The following is a 13322-nucleotide window of genomic DNA, read 5'->3' as shown; positions in this document are numbered from 1 at the left end:
ACTACTGAGCTGGGAGCATTTCCTCGATGGCAAGATTGTGCCAACCCTGTACCAGTGAGACATAATATTTCTGGCTCTGACTGTGGATTGGCCTCACGGGCTTGATGTAAATATCCCCATCACGAGCCTATGTCACCAGGAGGGTTTGTGGGTAATGCCATGACTACAGAAACAGGAGGTTTACAAAAAGATCTTTGGGGTTTTGGCCACTGCCCTTGACTTTCTTAATTTTATTGGCTCTTCCTTAGCTGATATTAAAGGAGCATCTTCTTTGAACCCCTGCTATGGCTTACCAGCTTGTGTCCAGCCCCCATATGTATTGGTGACTGGATATGTGAACGTCACCAGATTAGGCACCCATTATGCTGTCCAAAGCCATCACTGTAACCTTACCAGCTGTGCTTCCAGACATACCCTGAATGAAGATATACTAATTTTAAAGGAGCAATCTTGTATTATGCTTCCACCAACATAACAGGAAAATGGCATCATGATGGAGGCCTCCTGGCATTGCAGGAATTACACAATCAGCTGTCCCGGGAGAAGCGTGCTTTGGGACTTATTATTTTTGGTATTGTTACCCTAATTACTGTTATCACATCAGCTGTGACTGCTTCTCTTGCATTGACCCAAACAACCAGAACATGAAGTTTGTCAATGAATTGGCTCAGAACACCTCAACTACATTTCATGATCAAAAAGCTAGCAACAAAGTTAAATGCTTTGAAAGGTGTAGTAATAGGATTAGGCAATCAATTAGAAAGTGTCCAAATTAGACAGCAGCTGCAATGCCATGCTGCTTTTACAGGTATTTGTGTGACTTCAGCCCGCTATGGGCCTGGAGTAAAATCGAGATGCACCTACAGGGAATATGGCATCATAATAATATCAGTATAGATTTAGTGCAGCTACACAAACATGTGCAAGCAATTCAGAATAGTCATGATGAAATTATATCTCCAGTGAAACTGGCAAAAGAATTGCTGGATGATTTAAAAGAATTTCATCCATGGAATATGTTAAAACACACCACTTCATATCTAACAGGATTCCTTTGTGTTCCATTAATTTGATCCTACTTTCTTTTAGTCAGCAGAAAAATCCTGTGATCTCAAGTCCAAAGCGTCCAATTAGATGTCAATAGGCTACATTTAAAATATTAAAAAGAGAGCGTCTGGGAAAGGCCACTGAGCTGATTGTCATCTGAATCCAGTGATGCCTGGCAGAGCCATGACCTGGAAACATAACTTGCCAGAAGCACATTTGTTGTCAGTCTGATCTTTAGCTCAGGCACCGGAGATGGGAAGTTGGGGGCAACTGAGCCTGCAGGGAAAGGCAGTTGGGGAGGGGGGATGCGCCAGGCCTGCAGGGAGGGCAGTTAGGGGCAAATAGGTTGTCAGGGGAGCAACTAGGCATCAATCAGGCTGGCAAGGGAGTAGTTAGGGGGTGATCAGGCTGGCAGACAGAAGTGGTTAGGGGCAATCAGGACGGCAGACAGGTGAGCAGTTGGGAGCCAGCAGTCCTGGATTGTGAGAGGAATTGGAGAGGATGCAGGCTGGGCTAAGGGACATCCCCCATGTGCACGAATTTCGTGCACCGGGCCTCTAGTCCTACAAAATAAAAGGCTAATATCCAAATTGTCCCCTTGACCAGGAGTTCAACCAGCAGGCAGGCCAGCCAACTACCCATGTCCCCTCACCCTGGCGAGGCTGGCTGGACCCCACCCATGCATTTATATATATATATATATATATATATATATATATATATACAAATACTATCGAATAAAAGAATAATATGCAAATTGTCCATCACTCCAACACACAAGATGGTTGCTCCCATGTGGTCAAAGATGGCTGCCCCCATGTGGACACAAGATGACCACCACAAGATGGCCAGCAGGGGAGGGCAGTTGGGAGCCAGCGGGCCTGCAGGGAAGGGAAGTTGGGGGGTGGGGGGCCGGACCCAGGCCTGCAGGGGAGAGCAATTGGATTTCCACTTGGTCTGGGATGTGTTTCTGTGTGTGTGTGTGGGGGGGGGGGGGGGGGGGGCGCGTTTCCAGTGTGGGGCATGTGCCTCTGATGATGCGTTTTGTCTGGTTCAATCTGTTTAGAGGTTGCAGGAATTGGTGGTGTGTTGTGGTCATGGTCAGTCCCCATGTTTGGGGCCTCCTTAGAGCTCCTCCCTCTGTCTCTCCATCCCTCCTCGCCCCCACACCCACCTGACTGCTGCTCCTCTCTCCTCTTCTCTAGGCCCTGAGACTTGCTGACTTATGACCATGGGTGCTGCCCGTGGCCACCATCGAACCCTTCCGGCTCCACATGTGGACTTTGATGTCTCTCTGGCGGGTTTCCAGGCCACGTGTCAACCTGGCCTGTACCTTGGCCCGGCTTTGAACAAAGGGCGGATTTTGTGTGATCTTTGATTTGCTTTTCTATTTTTAAAAATGTATTTATCAGTAGCATAAGGTAATACATGCTAAATCTAAATGTGGAAAACATGACCCTCCTTTTACTGAGTCATACCTCGCAGGTCACCGGGACACGTGACTCACAGAGAAGCATGTCACATGGCATTAAGTACAGGTGCTTGTGTTCCTGGGCAGGGTCAGAGGGGAAACGAAACTCTTGATCACAAAAGACTGGGTCCTGAGGCAGCAGCACGCAGACACTCCTGCATGGAAGGATGGCTCTGGTAAGACCCCAGAAAGCTTTCATTTCAAACCCCGCAGTCCTGTCAGTGGTGATAACATGGGTCTCCTTGCTGGTCCGCAGCTCTGGCACTGAGGGAATGCATGCTTGCCGAGGCCTGGGGTCCCTATTCCTGGGGTGGGAGGGCTCCCCAGAGCTTCCTGAGGAGGCAGGAATGGTGGGCTCAGGGGGGCAGCCTCTGCCCACTGCCTAGTCCTACTCCTCGGTCACACTGGCCTATGTGGCTGGGAGGAGCTGGGAGGGGAGGGACCAGGAGAATGGCTCCCAGTGGGTGGGCCAAGGGGGGGGCTGCAGGCAGGCCTTCTTGTCCACCCTCATCTCCAAGCAGCTTAGCTGTTCCCTCTGCTTCTCTTTCCGCCCTCTCTTCCCCATCAATATGTTCCTCCTTCCTCTGGCTCCAGGACAGTCATGTTTCCGAATGCTCGCCGCACCATGCAAAAAGCTTTTATTTAGTCTCTGCTACAAATATGTGAGCACATTTTCCTTGTCAGCCCCCCAAACCCAAATGGAAACCTAACATTGAGGCAGAAGTCCCCTGCACCGTCCCCCCTCCCTACCTTACATCCTCCCCCCCCCTCCTTGTCACAGTCCCTCCTGTGTGGCTCGGTAAGTGCCCTGCCAGGTGATTTCCAGTCCTTTGCACATGGAAGTGTAGCCACCTTTTAGTGCTGTTTTGTGGCTTTTGGTCATTCTTAACTTGGTTGCCTGAGTACAGCTTACGTAGGAAATGCTTGGATCTTTTCCTTTATTTACCAGCTTTCGAAATAATATGGCGATTCTTTGGCATCCTCCAAAGGTGACTAATGCATTTTAAATGTCATTATGAACACTTTGGTATCATTATTCACAATCTGCTGTGTTTCTTTTTGTTGCTCAAATTGTTCCATCTTCGGTCCGATTGTTGCATGATGCCGCTAGTCAAGAGCGTTCTCTCAACCGTCTCTCCCCAGCTGGCTTCTGGTTGGCAGCCATCCTCACGTCACCCAGCGACAGCCACCCACCCTGCTCATGGTGGTCGGGCCCTGGGACCCTGCTCAGCTGTGTCAGGGGAGGAGAGGTGCTGGCCAGCCTCTGAGTAATCCTAAAATAGAACTTGTATGATAAGGGCATTCTCTCATTTCCAGTGGGATGAGGGCAACATACTTCCTGCTCATGCAAACTCCAGAAGTCCACTGCCCTGTCACCAACTCCAGTTACGCCCTGGGTCCCCAGCTGGGTGTTGGCCTGGAGCCCAGATTTGAGCACCGCCCGCCCTGCCCCTGCCTGGGATGCTCTGAGATTGTTAAGGATGAAACGTTGGCAACATGCAGACCTAGTCTCAATCTTTCTCTTCTATTCACTAGATAAGGATCTATCATTCAGAAACACATAGGCTAGCGAAGGTGGCGACATTTATGAGGCATTTGAGACTTCCTGGGAGTCATATACTCACTCACTGACACCAACATGCTGTGGCATAACTTGTGTCTGCATGCTCATGTCTGCATACCTCTCGGCCACACCCTGTGCTGCACCCTGGCCCACATCTCCCCTCCGGACACCCAGTCTATCTCTCCTTTGTCCCTGGAGAGCTCAGGTCCAGCTCAGCAGCCCCAGCAAAGGAGGCCTTTCCGTCTGCGCGAGGAGAGCACCCTCTCCCGCTTCCTGCAGCAGCTGGTCAGAGGGAGCTCGCAGGCTGGTCTGGGCTCCTTCCAGGCCAGGTTCTAGAATGTTCCATGAGGACTAACCTCAGCCTCTCTCTGGTTTTTCAGTCACAGGCCGAACCGAAACCTGGAGACCTGATTGAGATTCTCCACGTTGGTTACCAGCACTGGGCCCTCTACGTGGGGGACGGCTACGTGGTGCACCTGCCTGCTCCAGGCAAGCTGCTTCCCCGCCAACCCCGGGGCAGAGGGGGTGTTAGCAACTGCACACTCTGGGCTGTCCGGCCCGGTGCCCGGCCTGGGGGCTCTCTGTGGCGGCTGCTCCTCTTCCTCAGCAGTGAGTTCGTGGAGAGGCGGGCTGCTGGCCTTTGTTCCAGGCGATGCTGGGGTTCACTTCCAGCCAACACTGTCCCAGGGAAGCACCATGATCAGGACACAGCGCATAGCGGGCTGCAGCGGCATGGAAGGAGGGTGGGCCTCCCGCCAGGAGATCCGTTTGGGATCCTGGGGCCTCCGTTTGCCTGCCTCTGACTTGCCCGTGTGACTTGCCCCCTGAGTTCAGCTGCACCCTCTGTAGAGCAGATGAGAACCCCACCTCCCAGTCGTGCAGGAGAGCATGGCGGGCGCAGGCAGGGCCTGGTGGGTGTTGGCCCAACCTCCCTTCCCTTCCAGAGCATCGTGGCATTAAAGCAAATGTTGAAGCTTGGGAACCACCAACAGCAGGGAACTGACCAAATAAAGACATGCATTTCATGTCTGATGGTGCGACCATTACAAGCAGCTTCAGCATGTGTGTGCATACACATGTGAATTTTAAAGCCAAGTGCAGGCTTTAAAAAAATTAGGCTTATTGAGGAATAACTTACTGTTTTATTTTTTTGTAATCCTCATCTGAGGATATTTTTTCCATTGATTTTTAGAAAAGAGGGTAGGAAAAGAGAGAGACAGAGACAGAGACAGAGAGAGACAGACAGACAGATAGACTCACACACACACACACACAGAGAGAGAGAGAAAGAGAGAGAGAGAGAGAGAGAGAGAGAGAGAGAGAGAGAGAGAGAGAGAGAGCAATGTGAGACGGTTCTCTCTCTCACACTCTCTATAGGATGATGCTCCAACCAACTGAGCCACACTGGCCAGGGTCAAATGCCCTTTTAAAAAGAAAATGAGGGAAAATAAGAATTGGTGAACTAACTAACGTGTACACACACACACACACACAGTCAGTGACTATGGAAGCTGGTCATTGGATGAACTGGCTGTTTTGGTATAATTGACATTATACCAACAGGCTTCCTGTGAGCCCAGCTCTATCTGGCAGATCCACCGGCCCCTCCCTGTGGGTTCCAGGGTCCATCACTTGCCTTCTCATTTCAGTTTTCCCAGAAGCCTGGGTGAAGCAGGAGGGTGGCATCCTGTTAGGGGCAAACCCGAGGATTTAGAGCTGGGAGAGTGTGGCAGTCACCTGACCCAGGCCCTTCAATACGTGAGTGAGGAAACCCACCAAGAAAAGAAGGGACTTGCCTGAGGCCACTCGGTGGGTCAGGCTCTGGGTGTGGTGTGCAGGTCAGGCCTGGGCTTGCTCAAAGCTACTATTTGAAAATTAGTAAAATTTCCTACTATGACCACATGTCCCCCTGGCTGCTACGGTCCCCCTCCCGCTCTGGCGGGCAGGCACCTGGCGTCTTGGTGCTGTACCACTCTGCCCATCCTGCATCTTTCACAGGCATCTGTGCTCACATGGGCCTTTAGGAGAACCCATGTCCTTTGCTTTAGAAACGAGGCAGCCAGACTTCTCCAAGGCCACCCGGTGTGGGTCAGCCTGTGTCTGAGTTTGAAGCCAGGCAGGGGGCTGGCCTTCCCACAGCTCATCCTCATGTGACGCCCAGGCAGTGGGGCTGCCTGCTTGCCCGCTCTTAGCCCCAACCATTGCCCTCTTTCCTCTTTGGGAACCACAGATGGAGTCACAGGCCCGGGGGCGGACAGCTTCATGTTAGTCCGTTCTGAGAAGACCCGAGTGAAGAAGGAGCTGCTGTCCGTGGTGGCCGGGAACGACCAATACCGTGTCAATAACAAGCATGACCAGAAGCGCTCCGTGCGGCCTCCCAATGAGATCAGGGGGCTGGCTCTGTCCCTGGTGGGACAGGAGAGGCTCTACAATGTGACCAGCGCCAACTGTGAGCACTTCGTGATCGAGCTGCGCTACAGAGTCCCCAGCAGTGACCAGGTGCGTCCTCAGCCTGTGTCCCTGCCCCCAGGAGCCAGACCACTTGCCCCGCTGACAAGTGGCTGGGCATCCATGTAGGCGGCCTGGGTGGAGGCGGAGGCATAAACGAGACAAAATAGCAGGGACAGAATCCCTGCCCTCGAGGGAGTGACAGTCGGGGTATGGATGAGAGTGGGAGATGTGTTGCTATGCAGACCAGTGAGGTTAAGGGGTGATGTCGCAGCCATGACAGTCACCCCTGGCCCCTCCCATAGCTCCAGAGGAGGGTTGTTTCATCCCCACTTTACAGATGGAGAAACTGAGGCTCATGGGCTTTACTAGCTTACCCAAACTCATTCAACCACTCGGCACTGTCTGGAGCACCTGACAGCCCTTGTGCAGAGGTGGGATTTGAATCCAGGTGCCTGATCCAGGAAGGCATCACAGAAGAGGCAGCGCCCACTGAATCTGATTTAATTCTTTTTTTAAATTGAAGCTGGAGATGACCAAGGAGTAGGGACAACAAGACGACAGCCCAAGGGAGGAGAAAAAGTGGGAGCCAGGAGGAGGAAGAGAAAGGTGACAGACGTTTTCTGCAAAAGGCTGGGGGGAGGGAGGCACACCTTTCGGGCTCTGGCCCACGGATCTCTGTCTCTCCACCCGACTCCGCAGCTCTGTCACAGAAACGCAGTCGTAGACGATCCCTAGTGGAGTGGTAAGGCCGTTCCTAAAGAAGTGTTTTATGAAAACAGCTGGTGGGTGTTAGAACTGCCCAAGGAAGAATGCACGAGGCCTGAGGAGTAAAGAATTATGACTTTATTCGGTCCCCTGGAAACCAGACGGGCTGAGCCCCAAATGGCACCAGCATCCAGAGACTGGGGGTCAGAGGTTTTCAAGGGCTCCAGGCAGGCTTTTTCTGGGCAGAGAACTCTCTAGGCGAGTCCTGAGAGGAAGGAGAATGGTCTTAGCAAGTGGAATGTGGTCTAAGCAAAAGGGAACGTCCATTGTGATGTGGCCTAAAGGTCAGTGCCCAGGGGAAGGGGTATCCGCTCACTCATTTGATCGGACCTGGCAGGGGGCTTCCTTGGGCCCCTGTGCCATAGTTTGCTGACTCCCGCTCTCAGATCATTTGAATCTTAAGTATGATTGTTTCTTCTGGGCTTGTTGGGTCAAGACTGGTGTATTTCCTCGTGGCCTTGGAAGACTGGAGAGGAAGACCGCTGGATTTCCATGTTTTTTTTTGGGTGACCTCTGCTAATATTTTAAACAATTAACTTATTTTAAATATTTGTGGGCTGCATTTCCCAGTCCTTTTAGGCAGAGAATGGTGTGGTCTTGAGACCTGCGACCTGCCTGCCCTTCCTGATAGTTCCATTGTGGGTCCCTCTTAGGGACACACCCGCTCTGTCTGGGAGGGCAGGGGCCTGCTGGCCCAGGGTATCTGCGTGGCCCTGGGCATGAAGCCAAATTGGCACAGGCAATCTCTCTAAGGCGCACTTTAAGACTAGTGCAGAAATCGGGAGGAAGAGAGCTGAAAGCTGCTCCAGAGCGGGTGTGAGATGGGGTGGTGGCGGTGGGATCCGCTGGGGAGGGTGGTGGGCTCTCAGGCTGCCTGAGGAGTCTTAGCTGGGGCTTGGGGGGATGGTTGGTGAGATCAAAGTGGTGAAGGAGGAGGAGGATTTGGGATCCTCTGAGGGCTCAGTGGAGAAGGAAAAGCTGTTGGGGGAGCAGCTGTCACAGAGAGAAGGATGTGAGTGTGGAAAAGCCTGGACATACAGGCCCTCAGACCACTTGCCTGCCTGTGGGGACTGTCAAGGTCGGTTGGGGTTCGGAAGTTGAAAGCGTTTACTGAGGCCAGAAGTCCTGCGTGAACTCCAGGGTCTGAGGCGTTCAGGTTGACAGCCTGGGTGTGGTGCGGGGATGGTCGACTGCCAGTTCCCCATGGTGACGGGTAGTGGCTTAAGGTCTGCTTCCATGAAGTTATGGCCGAGAAAGGCACCCCTGCCTCCCCCTAATGTTCACCAAAACGGATGGAGCCCCCCTCCATGACAGGTGTCCCGTGAGGAGAGGGGGCGAGGGAACCTGGTCCCCGGGACTTGTCCTGACCAGCGCTGGATTTCCATGAGGCTTGCTGAACAGTATCAGCCCAGAGCCTGGCTCCAAACCCAAATGACAGGTCAATCCCAACAGGAAAACAGACTGAAGCCACTTACCCGTGACCTTACATGTGTGTCCGGTGCTGATGTGGGAGGAGGCAAGGCAAGGAGAGGTCCAATCCCCAGTCACGGGCAGGACCCAGGCCTCTCCGGAGGGAGGCTAGGGGGGCCCACGTCAGTGTCGTGAGTTCAGCAGAAGTTCAGCAGAGCAGGAGCGTGGCTGGGGCCTTCCCAGGACACAAGGGTAGCTCAGAAGCCGGACGATCATGTCTCTGGGTGCCAAGTGCCAGGTTGCTGGAACCCTGCGATGGCTCTTATCAGACCCTCACTAACCCCCCCCCCCCCAGGTTTTCGCACCAAATGAAAGGTTCGAGGGGGCCGGGGTCACACTCTATGACATGAGGCCATCATGTATTAAGAGATTTTATTCCGGGCACCTGAGTACAGGTGGGCTGAGACCGAGAAAGGCATCCGCGAAGAGAGCAGGGAGAGAGAGGTTTTTATTCCTCCTTGCTGGCTGCAAGCCGCTCTGCTGACGTAAGGGTCCGGTCTGTCCTTGGTTCCTCCCATGCCAGGTGTCTCCTGGTTATCTGAGCTATGCTGTGCTCAAGGCCGCAAGCTTTCTGCAAGGTATCTGCGAAGCACAGTAAGTCTTTCTCTGCCCGTTTTATTCTCTTTGACCCTTCCATTCCCACTGCAAACATCTATGTCTTGGTTTCAATTCAAACCTCTGCAAACTTATTGTTCCAGGATGTGGGTTTGCACAGTGCATCAGCGAGGGCTACACTGATTATAGAGCAGCAGCCTCCTATCCCTGCTGGGGGTTGGCTTAAGCTGCCTTCACACTGTTCCTATAGTCACACATGCTGTCCCTATCCATTACAATGCGGTGTCAGGAGGGCCGGGCCTCTGCCTCCACTCCCGTGGGAGCCATGGAGCCTGGCTTCCCTCCATCCAGCTGCACTGATGCTGACCGGCCCTTTCCAAATCTTCATTTCACGGACTTCCGAGCCCCCGAGTGTCCCCTCCTTTGCACACCCTTTAAAACACCAGTCACCGCTGTGCCAGACAGAGTGGAGCTGAGGGAAGTCTGCTTATCGCTGGCATGTGGGAGCGTTTGAGTGAACGGGGCAGTGCGGGCTGTTCCTTTCCCAGCCGCTCAACAGCGCCAAGTCCCGATCCTCCACAGAAACCTGCCACGTGGTCTGGTTTGCATATTTTTTCTGTAGGCGGTGGAGGCTTAGGTAGGCTGGTAAGGACATCAGGCATCCTGGTCCCTGCCACTTGGCCGAGTGTGGGGTGGCTTTGCGGGAGTTCTCCCCACTGTCCCTGCTCAGTCTCCTCCTCTGTGCAGTGGGATCTAATACGGTTATGAGTGGGGGAGGGGGGTAGATTGAGACCATTGAGTGCCTGCGAAGTCCCGCCCAGTGTGCCAGCACAGCGCTGTGGGAGCGGGTGGCTCACAAGGCGTTGCCAAGTGCACGACCCTCAGGGATCATCCTGGCGTCTCCCCCACCTCATCCCTGTTTTCTGAGTATCCACTTCTTTGTCCAGAACCTCCCCGGTCAGCGCAGAGTGAGGTGATCTCACTCCATAAGCCGCTGCCCAGTCACAACACGAGATCCGCAGCTTCTCCACCGGAGCCCACGCCATGCCCAGGCCACGCTCAGCCCCTGGGCCCCCAGAACCATCCCAGCCCAGCCCTGGTCGTGGGAGCTCACAGAGTGGTTCCCTAACTCTGAACTGAACTTGCTCCGGCTCCCAGTAGCCAGCCCTAACCTATAGCGTCCGGCACTGCCTGTGTTCTTCCCACGCCCACCCCCACCCCCACCGCCCGCGGCTTCCTGAGCCTCTCAGTACCTATAGGGCCGCTATCTCCCTCACACTTACAGCTCCTTCCCTGGCCTCGTTCTCTCCCTGCCTCCTCTCCGCTCTCCTGGTGGCCTGTTGCCCTGCCCTGTGGTTCCACTGCAGGGGACATGGGTCTCTCCTGAGTGAAGGCTCTTGGTGAGTGTGCCCATGGCCAGGCCCTGACGTGGAGCCTGACGCCCCCTCTCTTGTACTGCAGTTCACCTTTTCGTTCCGGCTGACGGACATGAGGGTACTCGGCACGGTACTTGGCCTGGCAGCAGGTGTCGTAGGATCGGGCCGAACCATCGGGAACCTCATCGGGGCTCTATGGAAATGAGGCAAGCAGGAAAGGCAGTGAGGTCAAGGAATCATCCCAGCAGCAACCAGGTAGTGTGGAGAGGACTTGCTTAGCCAGCGGGGGGGAGGGGGGGGGGGGAGGGTGTAATATTGATTTCACTCTGTTTTATACTCATTTAGGCTAATGTTTTTAAAAATATGCCTTTATTAACTTTTTTTTTTTTCTGTTTTAGAAACAGAGGACGGGCAGGGAATAGAGAGAAACATCAATGGGAGAAATTCATCAGTGGCTGCCTCCTGCACGCTTCCTACTGGAGATCGAGCCTCCAGGAATTGACCCAGAGACCCCTTGGTTCATGGATCAACACTCAATCACTGATCCACACCAGCCAGGCCAGTGAGGCTGGTTTCCATGGGGCTATAGAAGCACAGGAAGATTTTATTTGGGGAAATACGGCCTGGTGCTATTAAAGACACAGTTGGGCTCTCTCTTGGACTCAATGCTTGTGTCCCCCTCATCCCTCCCCACTTCCCCCTCCGTTCTCATTGAGGCCCTAACCCCCAATGTGCTGGCATTTGGAGCTGGGCCTAAGGGAGGTCATTAGGTTCAGAGGAGGTAAGAAGGTAGTGGTGAGGGCCCGGGAGGCTCTCTCTCCATGTGAGGACATAGCGAGAGGGTCGCCACTTGCAAGCCAGGAAGAGGGTTCCACCAGGAACTGCCTCTGCCAGCACCTTTGCTGTGAACTTGTCAGCTTCCAGGCTGTGAGAAATAAGTGCCTGTCCCGGAAGCCCCCCAGCCGGTGGTATGTTGCCATGGCAGCCCGAGCTCAGGGACGGGGCTCTTCCCCAGCTGTCTGAGATGTGTCCTGGCCGTTCTCTGCTCTCCTCAGGTTTCGTCTTGGAGGGCGGGGTTACATGAGGGCAGGGAGACACACCTGTGAGGGACAAGAGCAGGGCCCATTGGCCTGCCAGGGTCAGGGCTCAGCAGCTGGAATCGTGTTGAGGATTCTCGGCCATGCATGTGACGTAGCCCCAGTGGCCGAGGCTTCTTTCCTCCTGATATTCTCTACTCCTCTTGGTTCTGGAATAATTCGTACCGTGATCTCCCCACTGTCACTAGTCCCTTGGCACCTCACTCCATGGCTTTTCTTTCTGCATCCGCTCAGCAGCATCTCTCCTCAATGCCTGCAACACTTGGGTTCCCTGTTCCAGCTCCTGAGAGAGAATCTGATTGGCTCAGCCTACCCCATCTCAGCTCAGCCTCCTAATGGGCTGCTGTGGAGTCAGGGGAGCACACTGAGCCTCTCGGTTCTGACTGATGGGGCCAGTCACATGGTTTGAACCTGACCCTGGAGGCAGAGGCAGTTTCACTTGGAGGGGACTGTGGGTGAGTCAAACTCCATGCTTTGGCACCCCTGGTCCAGGGGCACCCAGGGGAGGGGACAGAGCTGGCACCAACCTTGGGCCCCTCTAGAGCCGCTGGGAGTCTGGGTCTGGTTCCTGGTGAGATTTACTACCTAGAATTAGAGCCTGGAGCTCACATCTCTCAAAAGACCCCAGTCCCGGGATCCCCATCTCCCACTGCTATTGTCCTGTATGGAGGCTGACATTTCAGCCTGGGAATCTGAGCAAGGCCCTCTTTGGCTGCAAGTACAAGTCATTCTCTTTCTTCTTCAACCTTCTGATGGCCCTGACTTCATCCCAGCCTGGTCTTATGCACAGAGGGGATCGAGGGCCCCCAGCTTTCTCACCCACTCCTCCTCTCCTCCCCCCCAGACAGACACCTCCTCTGAGGAGCTGCCCTGAAGGCCCTGCCTGGCTCAGCTGCCACGCTCAGGGTCCCCAGCCCCTGGGATGCCACATCTCCCCACGTGACCCTGCTCTGCTGCGGTCCCTGTGCCTGTCCCACTCCCTCTGGGCTTTGAGCTCCATCAGGGGGTCCTGCGTGCTCCGTCCTCCCTCCCTGCACCTCCTAGGTCCTGAGAGGGACCTGGTTTGGAACAGGAGGGAAGGGCCTGTGGGAGCAGGAGGGCTGGAGGTCCAGGGGCCAGGCTCAGGCCAGGCAGGCCCAGAGTTGGTGTCCATCTTCAGGAGAACAAGAGCATTTCTCACTCGGAAATGAAATGATGGATTAAGGTAAGGCCTGGGCACCGTCCCAGAAGCAAGGCAGTGAGCTGGGGCTTGGTCTGGGGGAGGCAGTGATGCTGGTGGACTGAGCTCAGGAGTATGCAGGCACCTTCCCAGAATCACCCTAATTCCCTAGGAGCTCAGCACAGCTAGCTGCTTTTCCCCCACACACCAAGCGCTGGGCCGGCCCCTCCTGGGACTCAGTCTGGACTCCAGGGCTAGGGTGCAGGGGAGCTGTCCCCATCTGCCACCAAGAACCAGGCAGACACAGGCCTGGGCGGAAGAAGGAGGAGAACGGAGGGGCAGCCGCTAAGGCCCACGGCTAAATGTC

At 54.3% G+C, this 13322-nt stretch overlaps 1 protein-coding gene across 2 annotated transcripts; it reads left to right on the top strand.

The window, feature by feature from the left end:
• The first annotated feature begins 2128 nt into the window (after positions 1–2128).
• Positions 2129–11353, top strand: LOC311613407 (phospholipase A and acyltransferase 2-like). 2 transcript variants are annotated; one of them, XM_084867305.1, is made up of 5 exons: positions 2129–2694; positions 4463–4571; positions 6313–6581; positions 10785–10954; positions 11098–11353. In XM_084867305.1, the coding sequence occupies exons 1-4, from the start codon at positions 2686–2688 to the stop codon at positions 10902–10904; spliced, it is 507 nt and encodes a 168-aa protein (XP_084723431.1). In that variant the 5' UTR covers positions 2129–2685; the 3' UTR covers positions 10905–10954; positions 11098–11353. The 2 variants fall into 2 exon arrangements, with proteins under 2 accessions (XP_084723431.1, XP_084723432.1); XM_084867306.1 differs by having other exon boundaries at positions 10785–10957; positions 11106–11218.
• The last annotated feature ends 1969 nt before the right edge of the window (positions 11354–13322 follow it).

Source organism: Pipistrellus hanaki (assembly GCF_964339955.1).
Source record: "Pipistrellus hanaki genome assembly, chromosome: 19".
NCBI lineage: Eukaryota > Metazoa > Chordata > Mammalia > Chiroptera > Vespertilionidae > Pipistrellus > Pipistrellus hanaki.
This window is presented reverse-complemented; position numbering and strand designations above follow the sequence as displayed.